At 39.5% G+C, this 26,511-nt stretch overlaps 1 protein-coding gene across 1 annotated transcript in view; it reads left to right on the top strand.

Moving 5' to 3' along the window:
• Nucleotides 1–26,511, top strand: part of Prkch (protein kinase C eta) — a 218,807-nt gene that overhangs the window by 96,456 nt on the left and 95,840 nt on the right. Inside the window, exons 3-7 of the mRNA XM_027929460.2 lie at nucleotides 15,439–15,589; nucleotides 17,817–17,851; nucleotides 21,642–21,730; nucleotides 23,250–23,379; nucleotides 25,728–25,855. Of these exons, the coding sequence (XP_027785261.2) occupies nucleotides 15,439–15,589; nucleotides 17,817–17,851; nucleotides 21,642–21,730; nucleotides 23,250–23,379; nucleotides 25,728–25,855 (533 nt within the window). The remainder of the gene's footprint in view (nucleotides 1–15,438; nucleotides 15,590–17,816; nucleotides 17,852–21,641; nucleotides 21,731–23,249; nucleotides 23,380–25,727; nucleotides 25,856–26,511) is intronic.

The following is a 26,511-nucleotide window of genomic DNA, read 5'->3' as shown; positions in this document are numbered from 1 at the left end:
GGCTTCAATTGCTAGAAGTTGCAGGAATTATTCCTACACTTATACCTTATTATGTATAAATTGTAAATGTATTCATTTACTTTATTATCATAAATCAGCCTGGTAACCCAGGCTGTTTCTTGACCTTATCTTGACAAAACTTAGGGAACTGATAAGATTGCTACCTTCTAGACAACTCTCAGTGCCTTCCTGTGACCTGTGAAGGAAGGCCTGTATTTACTTCCTGTCCTGGTCTGCTATTGTCTTATTTGAAAATCTTATACCTACCATTCTGTCATATTTACTGTGGTCTAGCAATAGTAATCGTAGTAAACGACTTGTGGGTACCTGAATGTGGCAAACTTGTTCATACTGCTTCTTTCTAATTCATTGAAGCACGATTTCATCCACCCATTTCTTTCACTCTGCATACCTGCTAGGTGCCCTCAGTCCCCTAGCTCCCATTCCAAGCAGGCAGATGTGATGCTGTGGTAAGAGCTTCGGTCTCTCTGCTGTGGGAGTTATCAAGAGGGTAATTAAACCCTGACTTCAAGGAATATGAGGCTTTGCCAAATAGGTCCTTTCAGTGGCAGATGGGGTGAGAGAGTTGGGAGAGGAAGGCAGAGACTAGGGCAGGAGTGGATTCAGGCCAGGTGAGGATGGATGAGTGATAAGTTTTGGTGGTGGGCAGGGCCAGCTGGAGGTGTCTGGTGTTGCTGACTTTGCCTAAGGCTTGATGTCTGCCATTCAGTGGTTGTTTTTGTTTTGTTTTGGTTTTTGGTTTTTGGTGCTGGGGATTAAACCCAGGGCCTTGTGCATACAAGGCAAACACTCTACCGAGTGAGCTATATCCCCAGCTTTCTCTGTGGTTTTTAAGTAGGTGCATGGTAGAGTGTGGCTCTCTTGGGCATTTCCTGTCCCCTTGGTACTCTGCTGCTTGGGCCTTAGATTCAATTCAGGCATCCCCATCTCTGCATGTGCTTCAGATTACTAGGCACTATCAGGGCTCCTTCCTCTGTCTCCTCAAACGCTGGGCATGTGCAATAGTGATAAAGCAACAATTGCTTTTGTATTTTATCTGTTTATTTACTTGTATGTTCTTCCCTTTGGACCACTGGTACTCAGGGTTTAAAATGCAGATTCTTGGTTCCTACACTAGTTATTCTGATTCAGTTTGAGATAGAGTTTGTAAATCTCTGTTTTGTAACAAACAGAAGTCTCTGTGATAGGCTGTGAGCTTATTGAAGGTCCTGGTTTTACAAATGCACACGGACATACACACTTTCTCTTTTTCATGCTTACATTGGTGTTTTCTAGCAGAGTTCCTGGTACAATTTTGCTTTGCTATAAATGTTTGCATGAAACTGCCCAAATTTATGCACCAAAGTGTGTCACAGCATGAGTTAAATCTTATAGATGATTCTAAGGCCAATCCCTCTCACAGCATCACTGTGTCACAGTTGCCCCTTGAGATGGCCTTGGAGAAGCAGGCAGTCCCACTGAACCACAGCATCCTAGAGAATTGGGAACAAGAGATTTCAAACTTGTATTTTATAATTTTCAGCAGCACTTAGGAATAATCCACAAGGGCACCGCTAATGGATGTTAAACACTCGTTATAATAGATCTCCGGAGAACACAAATTGTAAACTCTAGCTCTGAATTCCAAGAAAATTTGTATTGACTTCAGGGCAAAAGACAAATATACCCAGGGCACAAGCAATTGTGCTGGATTGTGACAGTCACCTGGAGCCCTGTGCACAGAAGAGAATCGGGATGTGCCCTGACTGCCCAGGGAAGGGAGAGAGCACCTTTGGCTGGATAGGTCTGCAGATGCCTTTGGGTGGGGAAGCACTTTGCTGGAAAGGTGAGAAGCCATTCTAGGTGAGAGTGACATGAGAAGAGCCTTGGCAGGAGGCAGGGTATGAGTGGCAAGGACACCAGTTTGATGGGAACACGAGTTTGTGCAGGGGGCGATAATTGTTATCTAGCGGGAGATGCTGGAGCAGGTGTCTCCCCACCCGCTGAGAGGGGAGGTAAAATAAAAGATTGGAAAACACTATAGTTGAAGATATATGGCACATTTGACAATTTAAGTCTTGACCTCAGATCCATTTAATTAACCAAGGTCACAAATTTTTCCATCTAAGATAATAAGCCACACACTCCTCTTTCTGGAGAGCCCATACTAAACTTGACTCCAGGTCAGTGGAAGGCAGCCCAAGATGCAACCTGGGACGGTTTCCTTTGGTCTTTTCATTTGGAGGAATGTTTACATGTCCTTGCCTGTTCCGTGCATACGCACTGCCAAGCTGTCACAGCGCCTGTTGTGCAATGTGTTTGTCACCACCTCCAATGAAAACAAGAAGAAAGTCAGAACTGTGACTTCCTTAGTTATTAATCCAAGACAAAGTTATTCTAGACACACGATCTAGAGTAAAACTGTCATTGCTGAAGCGAGACTCGGCTTCTTCACGAGTCTGGGCAAACAGTGTCGGCAAGAATGTTTGCATGAGAGGTGTCACTTCTTAATAACCCCGTGATCCAGGGTATCTTCTTTTTCATGGTGCGTGGCAATTTTGCCCCAAGGAAGTCCAATAGGTCTTATGTGAATATTCCTGTTTTGTTTAGTTTGTCACAAATCCTGGAAAAAGACAGCCTTCTGTTGTTTACGTAGTTTTAAGTGGAAAGCTACATTTTAAAACAGTTTCGGTTCAGAATCTCTTACCTACAGTGACAGTGTGAAGCCACGTCCCCCATCTTTGTATTCACATAGGAATTTTATCACACAACTACAAGAAAATGTGGAAAGTTCTGTTTGAGGAAATTTGACTCTTTCATCTCTCATGAGTTAGGGCTTCAGGAATGTGGTTTTCTAAAGTGGATTAGAAAGAGTTTGTGGTGGGGAATAGCTGAAAGCAGCAGAGGCTTTCCTCTCGAAGTCCCACTCTATTACCGAGTTTATGCCAGAGGCTGAGAAGAGCTAACCTACCTTTCCTCTGATTTGAGGAAAGGTTGTTTGACATCTGATCCACTTTATTTCTGTGTCTGGGTGGAACTTTAACTTCACCCTTAAGCACCAGAAATGCCTTGCTTGGAGTTCTTAGTTTAGAAAAATGAAAAACTTTTATATCTTTCAATTGTAGAAAATATTCCTAATTTGATTCTGAGATTCAATCATTGCTCTATAAAACTTTCTATATATATATAAAATTTCTAACTAGCCCTTTCCATCTTTAAAATACTCTTTTTGGAGGAGGCAAAGTAAAACTTTCAGTAATTATAGTTTTGTATTGTTTTATTTTTTTTCTCACTTAGATGGTTTAAGGACTTCTGAATACCCTAGTGTACTTCTCATTATCCTGTATTCCAGGTTCAAGGGCAAAGGTTAAATATAAATTCTTATAGAAAGCAAAATTAATTAATTAATTTTAAAAAAAGAAAGCAAAATTAAAGCAAGAGGGAATTATCTTCTAATTGTCTTAGAGCTCCTATAGTGTTACACGAGTTTCCAGTTCATCTGGGGAATAGAAGGAAACACAAAAAACTGCATTCCTTACAAATCAAGTCAAACTGGCTCCTACCATCTCATTCAACACAAATACGAAACTGAGAAAAAGTAGACTTGGAGGCCAGAAAGAGGACAGGCATCTTTAGGCCTCTTTGTTCAGAATGACTATGTTAACATCAAGGAATGAATTTGTAAGTCTCCAGCTCAGATCGAAACCTATAGAATTGAGTTTATTCTGTTTTTCAAGGACAAATGGTGAATGTTTACAAATGCTTCACACTCACTGGAAGAGGCATATGTTTCTTTTCTCAACAGGAAAACGTTGCTAAATTCTTTGAACAAAAAAAGTTATACAAGACAGTCATGGCTTAAGTGAAAGACAAACAACTCATTTTGTTTACTAAGAGCAAAAGATTTGAACAGACATTGTCTCAAAAGAAGAAATATGAATACCCAGTAAGCACAGGAGAGCGAGCTCTAGGTTTTTAGGAATTAGAGAAATGCAAATTCAGACCACAATGAAATATCCTGGTCCTGGCTGCCTTGAACAGGACCGGCAATGTTAAATGGTGAGACTGCAGAGCGCTAGGAGTTTTCATGTTATTGGTGAAAGTGCAATATTTTGTACTATTGTACAACCACTGTGAAAAATGGTCTAGCAGTTTCTTACAGAACTAAATGATCCAGCTATTCTCTTCTTAGGTTTAGTTAAATACCTATCTCCTTGAATGGAAAATTGTCAATCATGGCATTTCCCCCCCCCCCCCTTTTTTTGCTTAGATGGTTTTAGTACTGATGGGTAAAAGAATGGAAAATTTGGAATATTTTCCTTAAAATGGTCCAGAGAGGACATGTAGAGAAGAGAATATCATCCTATCATTCCTCTCAGTTCTTTAGTGAATGATGCACGTTGTGTATGCATGTTTTAATTTCATTGGTTATTATTATCTTGTGGTAGTCGGGATTAAATGCAGGGGTTCTGTACCACTGAGCTACATCCCTGGCTCTTTTAATTTTTTTTCATTTTAAGACAGGGTTTTGCTAAATTGTTGAGACTGGCCTTGAACTTGCAATCTTCCTGCCTTAGCCTCCCCATAACTGGCCTTACAGGCATACATCACCACACTTGGCTATTTTAAAGCTATGCCATTAAATATATACAAATATAATACTGTTATGGTCTGCAGTAGAACAAATCTTTCATTACTATGTTACCATAGCTACTCATTTCTAGTAATACTCTTTCTCCTCTAATGAGTTTTATCTGACAGTAATGTTGTTACTCTGCATTTCTTTTGACTAGTGTTTTATTTGTACCTTCTTTCATGCTTTTAATTTGCTTAATTTTTTCTGTGTTTTAGATATGTATCTTATGAATAGCAAGCAGATTTCCTTTTTCAAAACTTGATTTGAGATTCTCCCCACCTGACTCATGCTACCTATTTCACTCCCTACCCACCTCTAGTTTGTAAAACACAGCCTTTTTCAAGTGGTTATACCTGGAACTTTAACATGTCTGTGTAATGAAGTTAGCTACTACTTTACCTCCTAGTGAGCAATATAAGAATCTAGAATGCTTTTAATTCTTCCTGGTCACATTCTTCCTGGCATGTGTGCAATTGTTTGATAGCTTAGCTTTTTTTATTATATATTATAATAAACCTTTAGATTAAAACTCAAATATCCAGACTTTTGTTAATATGGTGTGTTGAGCTGGTACCAAAAATGCCATAGAAGATGAAGTCATTTTTCACTTCTTTTTGTTGTTGTTGTTGTTGGGCGAGGGTGTACCAAGGATTGAACTCAGAGGCACTCAACCACTGAGCCATATTCCTAGACCTTTTTATATTTTATTCTGAGACAGGGTCTCACTGAGTTGCTTAAAGCCTTGTAAATTGTTGAAGCTGGCTTTGAACTCACAATCCTCCTGTCTCCACCTCCCAAGCCTCTGGGATGACAGGAGTGTGCCACAGCACCTGGCCATTTTTTTCACTTCTTTTCCAGCTATTTGTTTATTCATGTGTGTGTGTGCGCGAGAGAGAGTGCGTGCGTGGTATGTATCATCTACTGTTTTCTAGAAAAGCATAAACTCAAGGCTAGGGCTGAGTTAGTATGGAAATAGAGGAAGAACCCTTTGAGTGGACTTTAAGAGAATCCATTTGTCCTTGATCAGTGAGTAGAATGTGCTCTTTTTGGTAAAAGGGGGATAACAACAATGGATCAAAGAGGAGGAATTCATTGCAAGTCCAAAAGTCTACTTTCATTAGAGGTTCAATCCCTGTCATTATCAAACCTTGTTTATACTGCTTTTTGGATTTTTTTTTTTTTTTTTTTTTTTGGTACCAGGGATTGAATCCAGGAGCACTCAACTACGGAGTTATATCCCAGACCATTTTATTTTGAGACAGGGTCTCAAATAATAAGTTGCTTAGGGCCTCACTGAGTTGCTGAGGCTGGCTTTGAACTTGAAATCCTCCTTCCTCAGCCTCCCGAGCTGCTGGGATTATACGTGTGCGCTGCTGTGCCCAGCTATACTGTTTGATTTTAAAGAAAATCAAACAAGCTTAATTTATTCATCTCTTTTTAATATTATTTTGTTCCTATTTAAGGCATCATGAGATTGTCCAAAAACACAAACAAAAATACCAACCTGGCAGCCATTATATACGTTCTGAGGTAGTTTCTGACAGGAAGTGTCCATATAATATAAATAAAATTTAATTAAAGTAGCTGTCTTTTTGCCTTTTTTTTTTTTAATATACAAAAACAATCAACCAAAAGTAACAGAGGATGCAAGCCCTTATGCTAGCGCTGCAGGAAATTTGGTGTGTGATAAAGGTATTTTTTTACCTTCTGTATTGGGTTTTGAATTCGTCTTTGCAGTGAGTAGCAGGGCAGCAGTTTTAAAAATGCTGGTGAACCAGCCACAGAAGGGAGCCGGCCTTGCTTCATTCCAGCTCTGCGATTGAGAGGGAAATGATTGGGAATCATGCTCCTCGTGGCTCAGATCTTGCAAGGTTTTTCCAGAATCATAAACCCAGAGCTTCAGAGCTCAAAAGGGACCTTAGAAATCTACTAGTGGAAAAGAAAAAAAAAAAAAATGAAAGGGAAATGGAATAAGCCAAACTAAAAGGCAGGATTCTTTTAGTACTCAGCAGGAAACACATGTTTATCTGGAAAAGATTTTGGTTGGACAGGTTGTTTGTATAAGATTTTTTTTTTTTTTTAAGTGAGGAAGGAAGACCAACCTGGGCTTGGGAAATGGGTTGGGGGAGGAGAGAGCAGTCCCTATGCTTGAAGTGAATGAGAAAAACACACAGATTTCCAAGGGAAGCTTGATTTCCATGGGAGAACCTGCTCATACTATTGGATCTGTTTGAAATTATGATGTGTGCTCATTTCGTAAGATATGCTGATTAAACGGTAACTTCACTATTAGTGCTAAGAATAGAAGCAGTAACTTTTAAAAGGACATGGAAAGATGTTTAGCATACATGGTTGGCAAAGCTGCACACAGAATATAACACCATTGATTTAAAACTGTGTCTGTATAGCATGTATGTTTGGCATGTTTACCAAGCTATTCAGGGATTATTTTATAGTAAGATTTAAGATGATTTTTAAAAGGAAAATTTTCTTCATAGTCTCTTGTGTCATTTGCATTTTCCATATATTTTTATAAACAAGGACAAAGACAAAAGAGGAAAAAGAGAGATCTCATATATTGCCTGTGCTCTCAATCAACATCACAATAGCCACATTGTCCTCTTAACATTACAGGTGTAAAGGTGTCAGGAGAACAGGGACTCCTGAATAGGGCATTTTCTCCCTGGTTCAATTTAGTAATCATGGATATAAAATTTTTTTCCCCAGATAGTTAGACAAGACTTACATTTTAAAGCATATAAAACCAAGATGCATGATCTAACGTAAGCTTAGAGCTCAGAGTGCTGTTTTGAGATATTTTCCCAATGAGATGACTGAAGGTAATCACAAGGATGTACCCCCAAGTGGTCCAATCCAAATTTGATGGAATAGGAGCTCTTTTCCCATTATCCCGAAACCTTGTGGGGATGTTTCACTGAGGAATATTTAATTTCCCCTTTTTAAAAAGTGAAGGATGAAGAAGTGGCAGTTGGAAGTCTATTTATGGATGAAATCAGTCAAGGAAAATGAAATACTTGTAGAATCACAGCAAGCGGGTAGAAATTTTTAACATTTTTGCAGAAGGGAACTGTAGGATTTTTACAATGAATGATAGAGAATGGGAGGGAATTTCTGTCATTAAATTAAGTGTGCAGAAAAGAGATCATTATTGTAAAAATGTTCTGCTTAAATTTTATTCCACAAAGAGCTTCAAGAAACTTATAGAAAATATATATGGCAGTAGAATATAAATAAGAAATCAGGACCAGGGTAAGTATCAATGTGATAGTGTAGCAGATATGGATGCTTCACCCATATTTCCTCTCAAGCCATAAAACAAGGCTATAAATGCTGGGGAATTAGTGCCCTACTTCCCCTACAGCCACCACCAGCTGATGGTGAGTGGGAGCTTGAGGGTAAAGATCTAGTTTCTTCCTCCCCTGATTTTATTCCACCAACTCCTTGAAATCCCTAAAGGGGTTGAGCATTGGTTATCCACACTGGAAACCTGTCCAGTGATATATTTTTGTGGGTTTCCTTTCCTTCTCTCTCTTACTTCTGTAACTTTTTGTTGCTTCTGGGAATTATTTCTCAAATAAATTGTAGCTAACTCTTGATATCTGTGGAGGATTGGTTCTAAGATCTCCCATGGATACCAACATCCATGGACACTCAATTCCTTATGTAAAATGGCATAGTATTTGCATGAAACTGACACACCTCTTCCTGTGTGCTTTAAATAATCTCTATGTTACTTATAATACCTAATACAATGCAAATGCTATATAAATAGCAAAAAAGTCTGTGCATGTTCAGAACAGATGCATTTTTTTTTTCTTTCAAATAGTTTAATCTGAGTTTTGTTTGAATCCATGGATGTAAAATTTACAGACTCAGAGTGCTCACTTTACTTGCAACTGAAATGCTTTTCCTGGGGGAATCTAAATGATGACAGGTGTAGATGGAATATAACAGGATGCTCAGTGAGAGAAGAAGGATCTGAAGATGTATCTTAGGATTTTTGTCTGGATGACTCCAAGGACAGTGGTCTTATTATGAAGGAGGAAGAGGAGGTCAAGGATGTGGGAAAAGGGGTCCAGTCCATCAAATATGAAGTTCTAGATAATTTGGGGAATTGTTGAAGGGATGCTGGGAAACTACTTAGTAATAAGTTTAGTAGTTAGAAGCCAGAGCTGGAGCTGTGAATTTAGGAGTTGTCAATGTTAAGGCAATTGTTGGAATTTACGAGAATATATGAGTCTCTGAAGAGATGAATGGACATCCAGAAAGATCTGGAGGATGGTGTGCAGAGAACCTCTGGACAAATGCATGTTTAAAAATTGGGTAAAGCTGGGTGTGGTGGCACATACCTGTAATCCCAGCAGCTTGGGATGCTGAGGCAGGAGGATTATAAGTTCAAAGCCAGCCTCAACAAATTGGCAAGGTCCTAAGGCAACTCAGCAAGACCCTATCTCTAAATAACATATAAAAAAAAAGAGCTGTCATTATAGCTCACTGGTTAAGCACCACTGGTACAGAAAAAAAAAAAAAAAAGATTGTGTGGAAGGTAAGGGCCACTGGAGAAAAAGAAATTGTAGAGTGAGGGGGAACCAGATGCTATGGCTGGATCCCAGGCTCCTTTCTTCAAGATCTGATATGGGGAGAGTGGAGTTTGTACAGATCCCAGAGGTGAAATCAGGGCCCTGTTCTCCTAGAAGAATGGCAAAAGGCTTTTCCTATGGCTCCTGATGGAACTTTGGTGCCATGCTGGCAGGGAAGGCTGCAGAGATGGGAGAACAAGCTCAACTGAGTCCTACCCCAGACAGTCAAAATGGTCACAAATCGTCTTCCTTCTCTCCTCTTGCCAATGACAGCAGTCTATCGGCTCACAACATGATAGGTGCATGTAGGTGGTGCTTTATCAGAAGCAAGCTTTGCAGAGCACCTCTTTATACCTTCTGTAGAGCTGGATCTCAGAATATGCAAGTCTAATCCTCTACCTGAATTTGGAGATTACTATGAGTCATATAGTTAAGCTCCTTCCAAAAAACATAGATGGTTCTCTGCTACTCAGTATCCTGGGGGGGGGGGGGGAGCGGTTTGCTGCATTTGTAAATCGTAAAACCTTCAGTGCCACCCTGATTACTGGTGCCAGCTTGAAATCCTGGAATCTGGTCTCCATCCTGGTTTGCCAAATTCTCCTTCCTCCTCTCTCCAACTGCTCATATCAGTCCCTTTATGAAGGTTTATGGAATCAATCAGAGGCCTAGATGTGTAATTCTGTGATTTCTTCTTCACACTACATCTAGTAAATGCTCCCATCACTGGTGGGGTGTGCTTGTCATAAAGACTCGTTTATTTTATGGGTTTGCTTGATACGTGTTCTGGTCTTTGTCTATTTATATCATTGTCTCAAACAGGGATCACCCATGTTTACATTTATTTTTTCGCACATTCTTCATGCCAACAGCTCTGTGATCAGATGGTGGGTTTATTCTGTGTGTTTGATATCATGGTAAGCAAAATTCTCTTGCATTAACTCATAACCTTTCAGAGTTGTATTTTGGAGGCATAAATAAGCATAATGCTTTCTGGTTCTTTCTGGACTAGTATCATTTCCTTAACTCTGTGATTTTCCTGTTTATTTTTCTCACAGTTGTTCCCTCTCATGTGCAACAAATGATAAAACAACTATCTCAGGAAGAAGAAAAAAGACACTTGATAGTGTTACTTGGTAGTGCAGTAATAATACTGAGTCTAGCGTCCCCAATTATATCATCAGCTGCCTGACCTCACTGAACCTTCCTGTTAGTTTCTGTTTCCAGAAAATATATTACTTTCCAGGGATGGCAGGAGACCCAGAGAGTCTAATTGCGAGTCATTTCACTAATAAAAGATGCAATGTGGTATGGCATTATCCAGAGAGCCCTGGGATAAATGCAAGAATGGAAGAGCCCCAGGCTGGTCATGGCCCTGGTTAGCTAGATGAATCTTGGACATGTCATTCAACTTCTCTAAGTATTGATTTCCTAGGTAGTCATTCTTCTTCCAGACAATTAGACACTAAATTAAAAATTCTTTCTGTTTCCAGAACTGCATGGCAATGTGAGGTATGGGTTTTAACAACAATTGTAATAGGTAACAGTTAACACCTGGCAGATACTTTTCCAATTGTGATGCATTTATTAACTCATGAGTCCTCCAAATGACCCTATGAAGGACATATTCTTCTTGTTCTACAGATGAGGAAACTGAAGCATAGGTCATTGAAAACTTGCCCAAGTCACCCAGATTATAAGGGAGACAAGGAGGATTCACACCCGGGCTTCGGATCCCAATGCCTCAGCCACTGCACTCTCCCACCCTGCCTGTGGTTAGAAAGGCCATTGGTCTTTCTCTGTACAACTCTTTATAAAGACAAGCCACAGAGCAGGCCAAACCACAGTGCTGTTAGGCAAATTCAGCTTCACAGAGTTAAATTGTATTTTACATGGAATCAAAGTTATTTCTTTTATGAGTTTTATATCAGTAATTCTGGAAATGAAATGCCAACCCACAAATTTTCTGTCTCTGATTTAATTTGCCTACTATGATTTGAAAATAAGGAACTATGATCCATGTTATTGTCCCACATCAGAATGTTTCAAATACCTGTTTCTGCTGCTGGAATATAAAACCTTACATTGGGATAGTCAGAACAAAAGACTAACAAGGGTAAAGTATTTGCTGTTTATTGAGATAAAGTTAAAACAGTGTTATAGGGGTTTCAGAGATACAGTCATCTTTCTCAAAACCTCATATGGCAACACATTTTCGTCTAGTACTTTTGCATGTGAAAACTTACCCTGGTGTAGTTTGGTGACTCTAGTCACTTGACCATTCTAAAGTTCTCAAAACCAGTGTGTGGGATGACAAAGTTTTATGAAATAGAATTTTAATTAAGAACAGTTAATCTTCACTATATTCTGTTGAGTTACTCTACACCTTGTCAATGGGATGGCTTGTCATAACCAACTCCTGGAGAGACATGGGGCTGCAGGGCTGCTGACCTCTGGAGACTGGAATGTGAATTCCCCTGTTGGGACACAGCCAGCTTCCTATTTACTTAGAGACATGGGGCTCCTTTGGAGCCAAGCAGAAGTTGTGATGCAAGTTTTGGCTGCAAAGCATGTCAGGTTGCCTGACGTGTTCAGTTAAAATGTGATCTGAAAGATTTCTCAAAGCCCTAGTTGGTTGAAGGCACAACAGGATTAAATATTCTTTTATCGTCCTTTTAACTGAGTCCTAAGTAAGCAGGAGGCCAGTGTAATGAGGAGGCGCCCTCTGCGTTCCGATAGTGAAGTGGGTGTCAGTCTGTAGCTGGGTGAACAGTGCATGGGGGGAGAGCTCTATCCTGCCCATGGTGTCAGTCAAGAAAACAGTGACAAGGGGAGCCAGTAGGGACTGTTTTTTTATGTGACTAAATGTCTTGCAAATTCCTAGGAGTGTGTGACTGTGTTCATGAGTGTGTGTGTTTGCTTTTTAAACACAATGAGGCACATGTGCAAAAGAATGAAGAAGAAGAAAAAGTCAAGTTTAGAGACTGTGGCTATGTGGGGTGCGTGGGAGGCACCCAGGACAGAGGTGAAGGAGAGAAAGGTGGCCTACAGAGTGGTGGGGTAAGGGGAAGGACTGAGGGGCACTCCCAGGCTTTGTGGAACAGGTTAGAAGCATTTCACCTGGTTTAGGATTTGGAGATGGTGCTTGGTCCCTTAGGCAGATAGGCTGAAGATCAGTCTGTCTTCATTAGGTGGGAAACAGAGGAAGGGAAGAGTTTTCCAGGAAGGGCCAAAGGCAGGAGCGAAGGTGTCAAGATGTGAACATCCTGGTGGATAGCTACAAGAAGATCTTTCGAAATCCTTATGGCTAGAAGGAATCAGCTGGAAAATTCACAGGTTGCGATTCTGTTGTGGCAATAGCTACTGAGGAAAAAAAATCGGATTCAATTAATGAAATATTAAAAATGCAAGTGAGCTGACCTTTCAGCCAATCTTTATAGTATTAAAGGATTAAATAAGTAAGTTCTTGGTAATTAGAGCCCCAGGGAGAATTTAATTTGCATCTAGGTATGACGAGTGTTTAGTAATTCAATACCAAACTTACTTTGGTCAATATTAAAGCTGTGTCTCACTCAGGCTGGTGATGAGTTAGGTTAGCTATGGGGTGATACCTAATGTTATCACTTGCCAACCAATAAGTATTAAAATCTGCTCACTTTGGGCTTACTAAATGAGTTCTGAAGGTGTCATGGAGGAGGCCAGGGTACTATGGTGACTTCTATGCTTATGTGACTTTTGTCCAAAATTTTAGGAACCTGTCAGGAGTATTGATTATGACACTATCCTCATTGGGCTGAGGACAGGGATATAGTTTATGTTCTTAAGACAGACAGGAAACCTGAGAATGAAAGTAATTAGATAGCTTGCCACCGATTGCACACACCCCAAACACAAAGTGAGGCAGGTATAAGTTTAACTATGCTAGAGCCTCTGAAGACATTGTTTCCTTAGCCAAATTTATATGGCTGTTTCTGAATTTTATTCTCTGGAATTTTTAATGTAGACCCTACTTGTATGTATAAGAGAAACAGGATCTTGCTGTATTGCCCAGTCTGGCCTCAAACTAGTAGACTCAACCAGTCCTCCCATCTCAGCCTCCAGAATACTGAGGACTACAGGTGTGCCATTGTGCCCCGATGATCCTGCTTTTTACTGGTAGAAGAATGTAGCATTTGACACCTGGATTGCATATACATTCCTGTTTACTGGTGTTTTTATAGAAACAAAAGTTGATTGCTGAATGAAAGGAAATGTACTTTTAAAACTTTGACAGATATATTGTCAAATTGGCCTCCAAAAATTATTCCTGAAATAGCTACAGTTTTTTTTTTTTAAGGTGCCTGGTTTTGTGCTATGCACTTTGAATGTGTTACTTCAGTTGGTCCTTGGAAAAACTTCAGGAGAACAGCACCTCCCCCCCCCCCCCTAGTTTGTAGGTGGAAATCCTGAGGTTTGGTAAGGAAAATAGCCACTGGGGCCCAGTCAGGACCGTAGCCCAGTTATATTCCTACTAACCCTGGTCAAGACGGACACTTTAGCAATTCTTGTAATATTTGTTAATTTTAGAGGTAGCAGATGACTTGGTTCTTTTTTTATAGATATTTTTTAGTTGTAGATGAACACAATACCTTTATTTTATTTATTTATTTTTATGTGGTGCTGGGGATCAAACCCAGTGCCTCACCCAGTGTCTCAAACCCAAGTGCTCTGCTGCTGAGCCCCAGCTCCAACCTCAGCTCCTGGTTCTTAAGTCTCCATCTTGGATGGGATTGGAGGTCTTGGCCTGTGTGTTGGCTATTGGTGTTTATGGTCTTATGAATTTTTCTTCATATGTTTTGTCCCATTTTTCCTGGATTGTTCACTGTTTTTCTTAACGATTTCTACACATTATAAATAGTAACCTTTTCTCACATTTTGCCAATCCTTTTTTCACTTACTTGTTTTTTTCAACTTTCTGCTTTGGGTCTTTGGCCCAAATGGAACTTTAAATTTCTTAAGTTGCAAATCTGTGAGTCTACAGGCTTTCGACTTTTGTTATCCTTATTCCATTCTAGGAGTATAATATTTTTCTGTGTTTTCTTCATTTTCTATAATCTCCTCCCTAACTTGTATTTGAGATTATTCTAGAAATTGAGTACAAAGTCATAGCCAAAGAGGAAGAATAAGTTCTGGTGTTTTGTGGCACAGGGGGTAATTATAATTAATGATGTTGTACCACATAACTCGAGATGGGTAGAGGAGAGGATTTTTTAATGCCCTCTTCACAAATAAATGGTAAATGTTTGAAATGATGGATATCCTTGAGTGTCCTAAGTTGATAAATTCAGTGTATAAATGTACTGAAATATTGCGCTTACCCTTTAAAGTTGTATAATTATGTCAATTAAAAAAAAAGAAAAAAATATATTTCTTCCAGACTTTAAATTTTATAAGCAAATTATTCTTACATGATTCTCAAATCTCCTTTTTGTATCATTGATTTACTTAAAAGTATTATCAAATATGTAAGTTTTGATTTATTAATCATAAGTCTCTGCCAACATTGGAAAAATTCTAGTATAACAATATAGAAGACATAATTTATTATCTTGATAAGGTACACAGTTTCCAGACTCTTCAGATTAGAAGCCACTATTTTTAAAGGTGAGATTAGAAAATTTTGGACTGCCCAAAGTTGCTTTCTATCAGTCTAGGGTAACAGAAGTGGTTCTGTACCAACTGCTCTGGGACACAGCTCTTGTAGCCTGTGCCATGGGCAGTTCCCTTGTTCAGTTTGTGAGGACACCAGAAGTAAAGGGAAAAAAAAACATAAGAAACTGCTTCACCTGCCAGCCATTACACTCCAAAGAGAAACATAAGGACCCAGACATCTAGGCTGAGTCTGGGAAGGCATGTTGCTGCCCATAGGGGAGCCTAGGATCCTTGGGAAACTTGTGGTTTGGGCTGGGGGATTGGCCCTGAACAGCCTGTTATCATCAGGCACTGGGATCTCACATAAGTCTAACCTCAAAATGGAAGGGTCCTCAGGTTTAAGAAAAGTAAGGTGTTTTTTCAGGATGTTTTGAATCTTGAAGGAACAAAACACTGGGGAAGTATTGGAACTGTGAGACTTTCTCATATATTAAGTTTTTCTTTCATATATTAAGTTTTCATATATTAAGTTTCTCTTTCATTTTTATTTTTTACCTTTATTTTAATATACAGCCACTCTCCAGAGAGACCGAATCTTCAAACATTTTACCAGGAAGCGCCAAAGGGCTATGCGAAGGCGGGTCCACCAGATCAACGGACACAAGTTTATGGCCACATACCTGAGGCAGCCCACCTATTGCTCTCACTGCAGAGAGTTCATCTGGTGAGAGATCCCCTGGCTTCCCCCTCCTAAGACCCTCTCTCTATCAGAGGCTCCCTTTGGTTCTGTGTGATATCAGGAGAAAGCATGATTATTAAGAACTATTTTTAGGATCTGATTTTTGCCTCCTCTTCAATAAGTTGTCTGAGTAATTTTGAACCCCATCATCAAGGAAAAAAGAAAAGATCTCAATAATTTCTAGATCCAAGTTTTAGATATTATTTATTTTTCCAATTATTTTAGTAAAAGTGCTAATGAACTGGTCAAAAGGCATAAATTAGAGAAAGAAGCTGGTGGGTCAATACAGAGATAATCAATAAATTAGGTAATTAGCCTGGGAGGAAAAAAAAAATCAATGGTATTGATCTTAAGATGGCATGAATCATGTGATGCGTTATGGGAATTAATTGTTGCAAGGAAACTAAATACCCAGTAGTCTTCAGCCTCATGGTATGTAGTGGAAGGTAATGGCCTGAAGTGATCCTATACTGTCATCTAATCCCAGGCAATTAGGGACTAACATAATCAAATAAATTCTAAAGATTCGAGGCAGTATCTTTCAATACAAAACTATAACATAATATAAATGTAAACAGTGGTTGTCTTCAGTTAGAGACAGAATTAAGGATGTTTGCTGTATTTGGAAAGAGAATAAAGAAACACCCCCCACCCCCCCACGGGTGAATTTATATATGCAGCATCTCAGTTGGAGAGAGAGGTCAGTAGTACATGAGAGGAGGTCTGTTAGTGACACAGACTTTAATAATTGTATTTAATGAAGGCAGAAACACTTAATTCAGAGTAATTTCTGAATATTGATCAATTATTTTGGACTTTGATTTTGTGCTTACTTTGGATTTCTTCCTTTTAGCATGAGAACCCAGGATTACTTAGTGTTTCTGGCGTTTTTAATCAAGAATAGAGTTTGAGGTCCTAAATGGGCTATTGCTATAAAGCTTACAAACGTGTTGTAACATTTATAATCTTCAGAAAAAAATCATATTATGTTTTCCATTGAAAAAAATAGTATCTATGGCGTCTTTGAGCCACGTTCCCTTCTGAAGAGTCTGCCCTCTGTAGTTGGCCACAGTCCCAGCCCCCCTCTCTCTGGGTTGCCCAGCTGCTTTTTATTTCACGTCACACCATTCTCTTCCCTCTTTTGTGTGACCTGCCTGGTCCCTTCGGGCTTTGGTGGTGATGACCTCTGAACTCAACTAATGTTCATAATAGAAACATACTTGATAATACCTCTGAATTTTTCCCCCAAGGGAACATTAACTCCTCAACCAGCCTTAAAACTTATGACAAATGCACACACTCACACACATTCTTTCTCACTTAAAATGTTGGTTTATTTTATTTATTTATTGTGTGTGTGTGTGTGTGTGTGTGTGTGTGTGTTTAATAGTATGAACTCTGACATTGAATCTTATCACCAACTGGGTATGTGAACTTCAGTTATATAACCCACCACTGTCTTCTCATGTGCAAAACAGAGCCAATGATTTTATTTTATTTACATAATAAACTTTTGCATAGTACTTAAAGTTTAAGGTACTTTAAGCATTTTAACAACTTGTTCTATCTTTGTGATAAACCTGGGAAGTAGATACTGTTATCATTATTCCCCTGTATACATGGGAAAACTATGGCTCAACAGAGGTAATAACTTGCTCTAAATCACAGCATCTGGCTTTGGAGCATGTGCTCTTAACCATCTTATTATGTGTGCTTACCTCCCCTGGATTTCAGGAGGATTAAATGAGATAGTAGCCACTTGGCCCAGGGCCTGATAGGTTTTGTAAAACATGGTCTTTGTTAATGAGAATGAGGATATCATCATCATCACCCAGAGAATGTATCAGGGACAAATCCAAAGTCCGAAGGAAGGGCATATAGTAGCAGCACTTCTGCCCCCCTGTGGACTCCAGGGGTGATGTGGGCACAGGGAAGAGGGAACTGTGCTGGACTCACTGTGTCCTTCTGTATATTTATTTCCTGTCTGTTCATCTTTCTGTGTATGTGAGGCAGTAAGGTGATGGAGGAGCTGTTTGGTGAGGCTCAGTTGGGGTGGGCTCAAAAAGCTCATCGTCTTTGCCTCTTCCCTGAAATTGTGTTTTCATAAAGAACTGGAGGATGAAACTTATTTTCTTTGAAGGACTGTAATTATAAGAGGTTATTGCTGAAATGTTTGACTAATGATGATTTCTTTCTCTATTGTTTTGAACAGGGGAGTATTTGGGAAACAGGGTTATCAATGCCAAGGTAAGAACACATTTTTAAAAAATCATGTTTAATCTTTTTCCTATGTTAAAAATGATTATGTTAAGAGAAAACAGGATACATTCCATTAATATTGTGATTAATAACTATAGGTCAAAGGAGACCCCTGTATATTTATAACTCCTTAGTTTTGGTTAGATCTTGGCTGCATTTTAGACAGTGTAGAGGGGATGTTTTTATTTCTAAAGCCAGAATACCCGGTTAAGTTTCATTGTTTAAAGTTTTGTCTGTGCAATAACAAGAAAGTACTAAAAAGTATTGCTGTTTTGTGAGTACAACCTTGAATGTCTAAGATAAAGTTTTGTTTTTCACATTCAATTGTCACTAGGGTTGAGAACTAGCACAATACTGTCTTCATTTAGTCTGCTTAGGGAATAGAAAGCTATTATCCAATTTTTTTTAATTTTCTGATTTAAAAACAATAAGGAAAATGTTCAAAATTAAACTAATAATGATCTTGTGTTACTACACAGTAAATTTATTTTGATTTTCACAATTCTAAGATAAAACCTATTTGCTAGTGTTCCAGTTGAGGTGGGATGAAATGAAAGACCCTGTTCTCAAGTGGTCTAGCTGGGTGGGATCAGCCTTGGCCTATGCTTGGGTCTCCCTTACCATTGGCTTCTTTATCACCCCATGGTTCGCATCTATAGCACTCGTTCTTTTGATTTTCACTGTGCAAATTATTGACAAACGAACACTACATATCCTACAATGGTAATCTACATGTAAATGAGAAAATCTCACCTTCTCTTCTGCAGGCGAATTAAAACATTATTTTCCTTAGAAAAACTGAGTAAGATGTAGTGGATCTAACTTTGATTTTGATATTATGAAAAATTCCATTGACTTTTCAAAGTTAAAGAAAACTGAATATGTAATCAATACAACAGTAATAATTGACTTAGATGCTATCATTTCAGTCCTCAAAGAGAAGGTAGTCCACAAGCCAGGTTAGTACCATTCTTTTGCCTGGCCTCCCCAGCACAGGATGTATAGTGATACTCATCTCACACATACCAAGATCAGTTGAGCAACTCTGAATAGACAAGACTATAGTTTTGAGTGTAAAAGATGTGATTTAGAATATCTGTCTTGTTACTTTATTTTCTTTTTTTGGTTTATTTGGTCGCTATTTTCAGTGGGTCACCTGCTAGGAAAGAACATTAGTCAGGAGACATGAGGGATAGTTCTTTGTTCACATCTTGCTAAGGTATATAAGACCAAGTGCTTGGTTGGAGAAAGGTGTACCATGCTAACACCCCTCAGAAGCAAAGCAGACTTTAGAGCAAGGAAAAATTATTGGGGATAATGTTATGTAATAATAATGGAGTCAGTTCTCCAAAAAGACATAACAGTGCTTAACATCTACATACTGTTATACACATATATGTAACATATAGGCCTCAAAATATATGAGATTAAAAAATGATAGAAACCAGGCCCAGTGGTGCATGCCTGTAATCCCAGTGCCTTGGGAGTCTGAGGCAGGAGGATTGCAAATTCAAAGCCAGCCTCAGCAACTTAGTGAGGTACTGAGCAACTCAGTGAGACTCTGTCTCTAGATCATTTTTTTTTTTAAAGGAGATGGGGATGTGGCTCAGTGGTTAAGCACCCCTAGGTTCAATCCCTGGTCCCAAACAAAACAAAACAAAAACCCTGATAGAACTACAAGGAGAAATAGATAAGTCCACTATTGCAGTTGGAGTCTTTGGCCTCTTAGTAATTAAAAGTCTGAGCAGGCATAAAATGAGTAGGGATGTATTTAACCTAAGCAACCCTGTCACAACTTTGTCCAATTGATATGTAATGAAATATGCCATCTAACAATAGCAGATGACACATTCTTCTCAAGCCCTGAGGAACAGGCACCAACAGAGACCACATTCTGGGCTATAAAAATGTAAAAGAATAGAAAGCATATAAAGCATCTTCTCAGAGCACAAAGAAATGAAACTAGAAATCAATACCAGAAAGATAGTTGGGCAAACTCCAACTATTTGGAGATTAAACCACACATTCTAAGTAACATGCATGTGTCAAAGAAAACTCAGGAGAACATAAAAAAGTGCCTTGAATCAAGTGAAAATGGAATATAATGGGATGCAGCAAAAGCAGCACTCAGATGAACATTTATAGCAATAAGTGCATATTTTAGAAAAGAAGAAAGATTAAAGGTAATAGTCTGAATTTCCACCTTGGGAAACTAGAGGGAGAAGACAAATTCAAGCCTAAGTTGAACAGAAGAAAAGAAATAATAAAATCAGAGCAGAAATCAGGGGAGTTGGAAACAGGAGAACAATCGAGAAACTCTATGAAAGCAAAAGCTGGTTCTTTGAAAAGATCAATAAAATTGATAAATCTTTTTCCAGGCTGACCAAGGAAAACAAAACACACACACACACACACACACACACACACACACACACACGCCTCAAAAACCAAGTTCTTTCTTTGTGAAAGGCGGGGTTGAGATCCCCTGTAGAAAAAGACCAGTTCTCTGAGCACTTTCAATGTGGCAGTCCCCAGAATTCAACCTGGTGAAAGCTAGATGTGTGTTCAGGCCCAGTGCTGTTTGCTGACATGTCACCTGTCTTTGTGTGATTAATCCTAAAACGTTCCACATGTCTTGAGGGATCTTAAAGAGATGTATATTTTTATACTGCTTCAACACGTGTGTTTATCCTTTAATGACAAGCTCAATTCCATCTGCACTATGTCAGTTATCTGGATGAAAAGGAGGAAAAAATATTACTCAGAAAGTTCTAAATATTCAGGCAATTGATTGAGACATTCAGCAAACGTTTAGTGGATACCTACTCAGCACAAGGCATCATGCTGGGAATTCTAGGCATGGTGAGGCTGCATGTGGAAGGCTTGATGTGAGGGGTCAGGCTAAGGGCTCTAGAAGATCAGAGGAGGGAGAGATGGTTTCAGTGTAGAAGGGGACCAGACATAGGCTATTTTCATGGAAGAGGTTTTTCTGTCTGTTTGTTTATCTATTTTTGATATCAGGGATCAAACCCAGGGGCACTCAACCTCTGAGCCACATGCCCAGTCCTTTTTATTTTTTATTTTGAGACAGGGTCTTGGTAAGTTGCTTAGGGTCTTGCTAAATTGCTGGGACTGGCTTTGAACTTGCGATCCTCCTTCCTGAGCCTCCTAAGCTGCTGGGGTGACAGATGTGTGCCACCATGCATGGCAGAAGAGGTTTTTTCCTTTTATTAGTTGTACTACCTTATAAACTTAAGATTTAATTAGTTGATAGGCAAATAGAATAGTCTAGAGATGGTGAAGGACATAGGTAGTGTTCAGAAAAGGGTGAAGATGCATTCTAAAAAATATTAACTAACTTTGTTTTTATTGGAACAAATGATCCCATAGAAGAAAGATAGCAGGTAGACTGGGGTAACTTCTAGAAATTCTGAGCACTATTGATTGGCCATTCCATGAGATGCCATTGGAAATTTTAAATCATGGTGCAGAGTTATTATACTGTGGGAAGAGCCCTCTGGAGGGAGAAGTGAGATGGAATAAAGTCAGGGAGGAGGAAATAAGCTCAGGACTTGAAGAAAGATAATTTGAGCATGGGCGAAGATCTCTGTTAAGATATGGTGAAGGAGACAGGAACATGGGAGTGCTGGCTGCCACCATGGGGGGCAGATGTCCAAGTTGAGTCACTTTGGCCTGGTGCAGCCTTCGTTGACTCTGCTGCAACTGGCGGGACTGTGAGCATCTGATAAATGTGTAATTGCTGGATTTAATTTCCTAGTGTGCACCTGTGTCGTCCATAAACGCTGCCATCATCTAATTGTTACAGCCTGTACTTGCCAAAACAATATCAACAAAGTGGATTCAAAGGTAAGAGGTTATTAGTTTGCTGATTAAGCACCTACAGGGTGTGTGTGTGTGTGTGTGTGTGTGTGTGTGTGTTTGTGTATACACATGCATGCATGCTCTCTCTCCCTTCTTCCCTCCCTCCTTCTGCATGTCTTTTTCTCCCCTCCCCAACTTCCCTCCCACAATCTGTGAGCCCAGGATGGTATTAGAATTGAAATTTCTTTCCTTTTTAAAAATGTTATTGCATTTTGTATTTCTGTTCTTGTGTTGCATGGCCTTGCCTTCTGAAGGGCTCATTAGTGGTCAGCTGGGCAGAAGCTCTATGGATCCATTTTACTAATGTGGAGATAGCTGTAGGGCTGACCACCCAGATTGACATGCCCAATCTAGCCTCTATTGGTGATCTTCTCTGTGAGCTCAGGATGGCCCATAACCTCTCTGTGTCACAGTCGGAAAACAGGATCAATGTTCCCCTTATGCTTATTTTGTAGGGGTTTAAATGAAATAGAATTGGCAAGTATATTGTTAACTGCACATTATGCTTCCTAAGAGATTGTTGGCCTCCTCCAACCTCTTAAGAAATTTCAGGAAGGATATATACCTGTATGTAAAAACAGGGACTTCATTTCTGCCCCTCATATTGCATTTGGCTAGAATAGGCACACATTTCAAATTCTGGTGGGAAAAGCAATGGAGTATCGCTGACACTTAGCAGTGGATTTGCAGATGCTTTGGAAAATCTGACTCTTGGATGCAGTGGTTGTTTAATGTACATATTCAGGATTGTTAAGGACTTCATACAGGGAGGTATGAGCCACAGCTTTTATGAGAAAGAGGGCTGAAAAGACTCAATAGGAATAATAATTGCTCTCCTCCTTGTCATTTTCGGACCTGTCATTATTGCTTCAAATTACAATGTAGGCCATAGAGCATACAGCTAGTGTAATTATTTGCCAGAAACAGTATGTGAGATTAAACCAGGAACTTTGGGCTCTGATTATTAGAATGCAAATGCCAGACAAAGGCTGGAAAGGCTGAATAATGTGGCCACTTTAATGTCGCTTTAGAATGACTTCCTTCTGTGATTCCATGTCTTCTGAGTGCCTTCTTTTTGTTCCCCCTTGTGACACAACATCTAAAACTTATAGTGATAACAAATTATATAGGGTATAAAAGACCCATTTAATCTTGAAGTCAAAACCTTCTAGGAAATAGGATTGGGTGTTGAGGGGATTGGCAGGGAGAGAGCTGTGGCTTGAATATAAAAGACGAAATGAAAATCTTGATTTCTATTTATCTCTACAAATGGTGGATGTTCTAATATACACCTCACATATCTGTCATGTCTTGTTCATTAGAAAATGTACTAAGTATGGTTAATGAGACCTGAGTAATTAATGGGAGCTGAGTATAGTAAAATAATATACCCAGCTCAAATGTCATTGTAACACTTTGCATTTGGTAGGCTCCTGTTATCGTTTTTATAAAAGAGTTGATATGAAATTTTAATTCTTGTCCTCTCGGGTTTTTTTCCCCCCAGATTGCTGAACAGAGGTTTGGAATCAACATCCCACACAAATTCAGCATCCACAACTACAAAGTGCCAACGTTTTGCGATCACTGTGGCTCCCTGCTCTGGGGCATAATGCGACAAGGACTTCAGTGTAAAAGTGAGATGCTGAGGTTCTGGGAACCCACTTCTTCATGAGAACATCATCCTACTAGATTTCATAGTTCTGTAGGCTCAGTATCTGACCTAGGACTGAGAGTTTTAGATATGTTGTATGTTAGCATCTTAATGGTTTTATATTATGTGCCCCTTGTCAAGCATGTGAAGAGAACTACATCCGATCCCTAAATTAACATAGAACATTAAGCCAAATGTTAAATTCAATAATCTAGCTGCCTATCATCTAATTGTTGTTGAGTGCAGACTAGGCATTATGTTTTTAAATAGGTATTTGAAAGAAGAAAAATGGGATGTTGGTTAGGTGGAAATGGTAGGAGGTGAGGAGGTGAGATGGCCAAGAGAGAAGATTGCATTATGAGTAAGAACTGGTGGGAGAGTAGGTCTGATGCCCTCACCAGAAATAAGGAGGAATGGAGTTGTCAAAGCCTAGCAGGAGCTGCCCTGGGTCTTCTGCAAGAGTTCTTTAAAGGAGGTTGTAGGAGTAGGTGGAATAGAGAACACTGAAGCTTTGATTGTGGGCTTGCATCTTACCAACTGGGCTCAGCACCTTTTGGAGCTTTTGCCCTTGCAAAGGCTCTATGGCATTGAGGGCTGACCCCTATCCTATAAGGAATTAGCCTTGAGTCATCTCCCATTGAGACATAATGATCTGTTGTGGGTTGCACCTGAAGCCTCATTAGATGCCTCCTGAGTCTCTGGGCCAGGGGAGCAATGGAAGAGGTAGAATTGGTGTGTGTGTGTGTGTGTGTGTGTGTGTGTGTATGTATGTGTCTGTCTGTCTGTCTGTCTAACCAACTTCTATTTTCTGCCTAGACTTACCAAACCTGCTTCTATAGACAAAAGGACCAATCACGTGTCATTTAAAAGAGCAAATTCTTCAACCTTTTTAGAACACCATTTAATAATTATTTTTTCACAAAACTAAAATAACAGCTTGCACATGTATAATTTTTAGAGTTTGGGGTTTTGTTGCTGCTTGACCTCAGCTTGATGGTCTCATCTAGGTGTGAGTGTCCAACCCGCCAGTCACTGTCTGCTTTCCTGGGTTGTTGCTTGTGTGCAGAGCCATGCAGGGCTTCATCTGCATTGCTTTTGTACCTGGTGGCCTGAGGACCACAAGCTTGCAGTGCTCTAGCTCCTGTAATGTTTGTTTTCATCGTCCTGAGATGGCTTTGAAAGGCCACTTGTAGGCCTTTGTGTCTGCTCTATCTAGTCTTCCTGAGAGAGGTGAATTTTCCATGAAGCTATGAAGGTTAAATTTAAGATTCCCTCTCTACTTTATTTAGCATGGTTTTTCTTAGGGCTTCCTAAATTGCAACAATTCAAGTCCCATAAAACCTGGGTTTGTGCATGCTTCCAAAGAAGGGCTGACTCCATAAAATAGAAATTGGTTGCATGTAGCTTCAGTTCTACCTCCCATCAGCAGGGCCCATATCAAGAATCTGTCTGAGGGGCTGGGGCTGTAGTTCAGTGGTAGAGCGCTTGCTTAGCATGTTTGAGGCACTGGGTTCCATTCTCAGCACCACATAAAAATAAATAAATAAATAAAATAAAGGTATCGTGCCCATCTAAAACTAAAAAATTAAGAAAAAGAGTCTGAGAATTTACTTCTCCTGATTGAACCTCAGAGCCTTCAATGTTCCAAGTCAGCTTCCTGAGCACAAGGAAAAGCTCACTTTGCTGGTTTCTTCCACCTGCCATTTACCCTGGTCTTCAAACGTTTGCAAAGTTGCCTTTTTCTTCTGCCATAAAACAGTTAGAACTACAGGCTGCAAACTCTCAGAACCACAGCCCCACAGGATGTGTGGCTGAGCTCTGAGAGCTGCCCAACCACAACAATACTCAGAAAACTTGACGTCATGGCTGGCTCTTCTCTCAGAAACACCATTTCCATCCTGTTTGAACAGTGGTCTCTATTGTGGCATTTAGACTGCTGCCTTTTATTTCACTGTTGAGAGAGAGAAGGAAAAGAGTAGTCAGTGGACATCCTTTTTATTTGTGAGCTGTCTTCATATTGGATCACGAAGGGAAGTCAGAAATGACTGTTACTTGTAATTTATATGAATATGTTTCATCAAGTCACGGTAGAATTAAAATATATTTGAAATCTATTCTTCTTTAGAAGACCAGGATTTCTGCTTCTGCACGAAACAGAAATAGATAAAAATGTCAGGAATTTTTACAAGTGTGAGATTAATTTTATGAGATGACAGTGTTCGTCTTGCATAATTCCTTTGTCCTCCTCATTCAGGTTGTAAAGTTTCTCTGTTAAAGCACATGTTAACCTGGCTCTTTTCTGACCGTGTGTTCTATTTTCTCTCCCTCCAGTTTGTAAAATGAATGTACATATTCGATGTCAAGCAAATGTGGCCCCTAACTGTGGGGTAAATGCGGTGGAGCTTGCCAAGACCCTGGCAGGGATGGGTCTCCAGCCTGGAAATATCTCTCCAACCTCGGTGAGACTTTGCTTCTTTTCATGTATTGCAATTTAAAAGTTGTTAGATGTGGTGACCCCCACCATCAAAGTTTCTATTCTCAGCAGATACATTAAACAGAGGTTTTGCATTTTTTAAAAAAGCATTTTGTTCCACAAATAAGAGCTTATGTATAGTTATGCTACTAGAAATAACAACCATGCAGAGATACCAGGAGGTGGCAGAAAGATTTTTGTTTTCTTTCTTTCTTTTTTTTGTTAGTTGCTCAAGACAATGCAATGATCTTGACATATCATACATTTGATTCAAATGAATTCTCATTTTTCCACGTGTACAGATTGCAGGATCACATTGGTTATACAGCCACAAAGGGGGGGGGGGAGAGACAGAGAGAGAGGGAGAAAGGAAAGAAAGAAGAAAGAGAGAGGAAAGAAAGGAAGGAAAGAAAGAAAGAAAGAAAGAAAAGAATCATCTTACTGTCTGTATGGTTGAGTGAAAAGCTTAGAACTCAGAGGCCTTGGTTATGCCCTTGTCTAGGGACTGGGCAGGAGAGTTGATCAGTAGCCACCAGCCTCAACTTCCTCCTCTCTGAAGGGGTTGAACTTGAAAATCTCTTTGGTCTCCACTGCCCTGAAGTCTAATAGCTCTGCAATTTTTGTTTATGGACTGTGAATTTA

The sequence above is a fragment of the Marmota flaviventris genome, chromosome 2, assembly GCF_047511675.1.
Source record: "Marmota flaviventris isolate mMarFla1 chromosome 2, mMarFla1.hap1, whole genome shotgun sequence".
Taxonomy (NCBI): domain Eukaryota; kingdom Metazoa; phylum Chordata; class Mammalia; order Rodentia; family Sciuridae; genus Marmota; species Marmota flaviventris.
The sequence above is the reverse complement of the archived record's forward strand: the minus strand, read 5'-3'. Positions and strand labels throughout refer to the sequence as shown.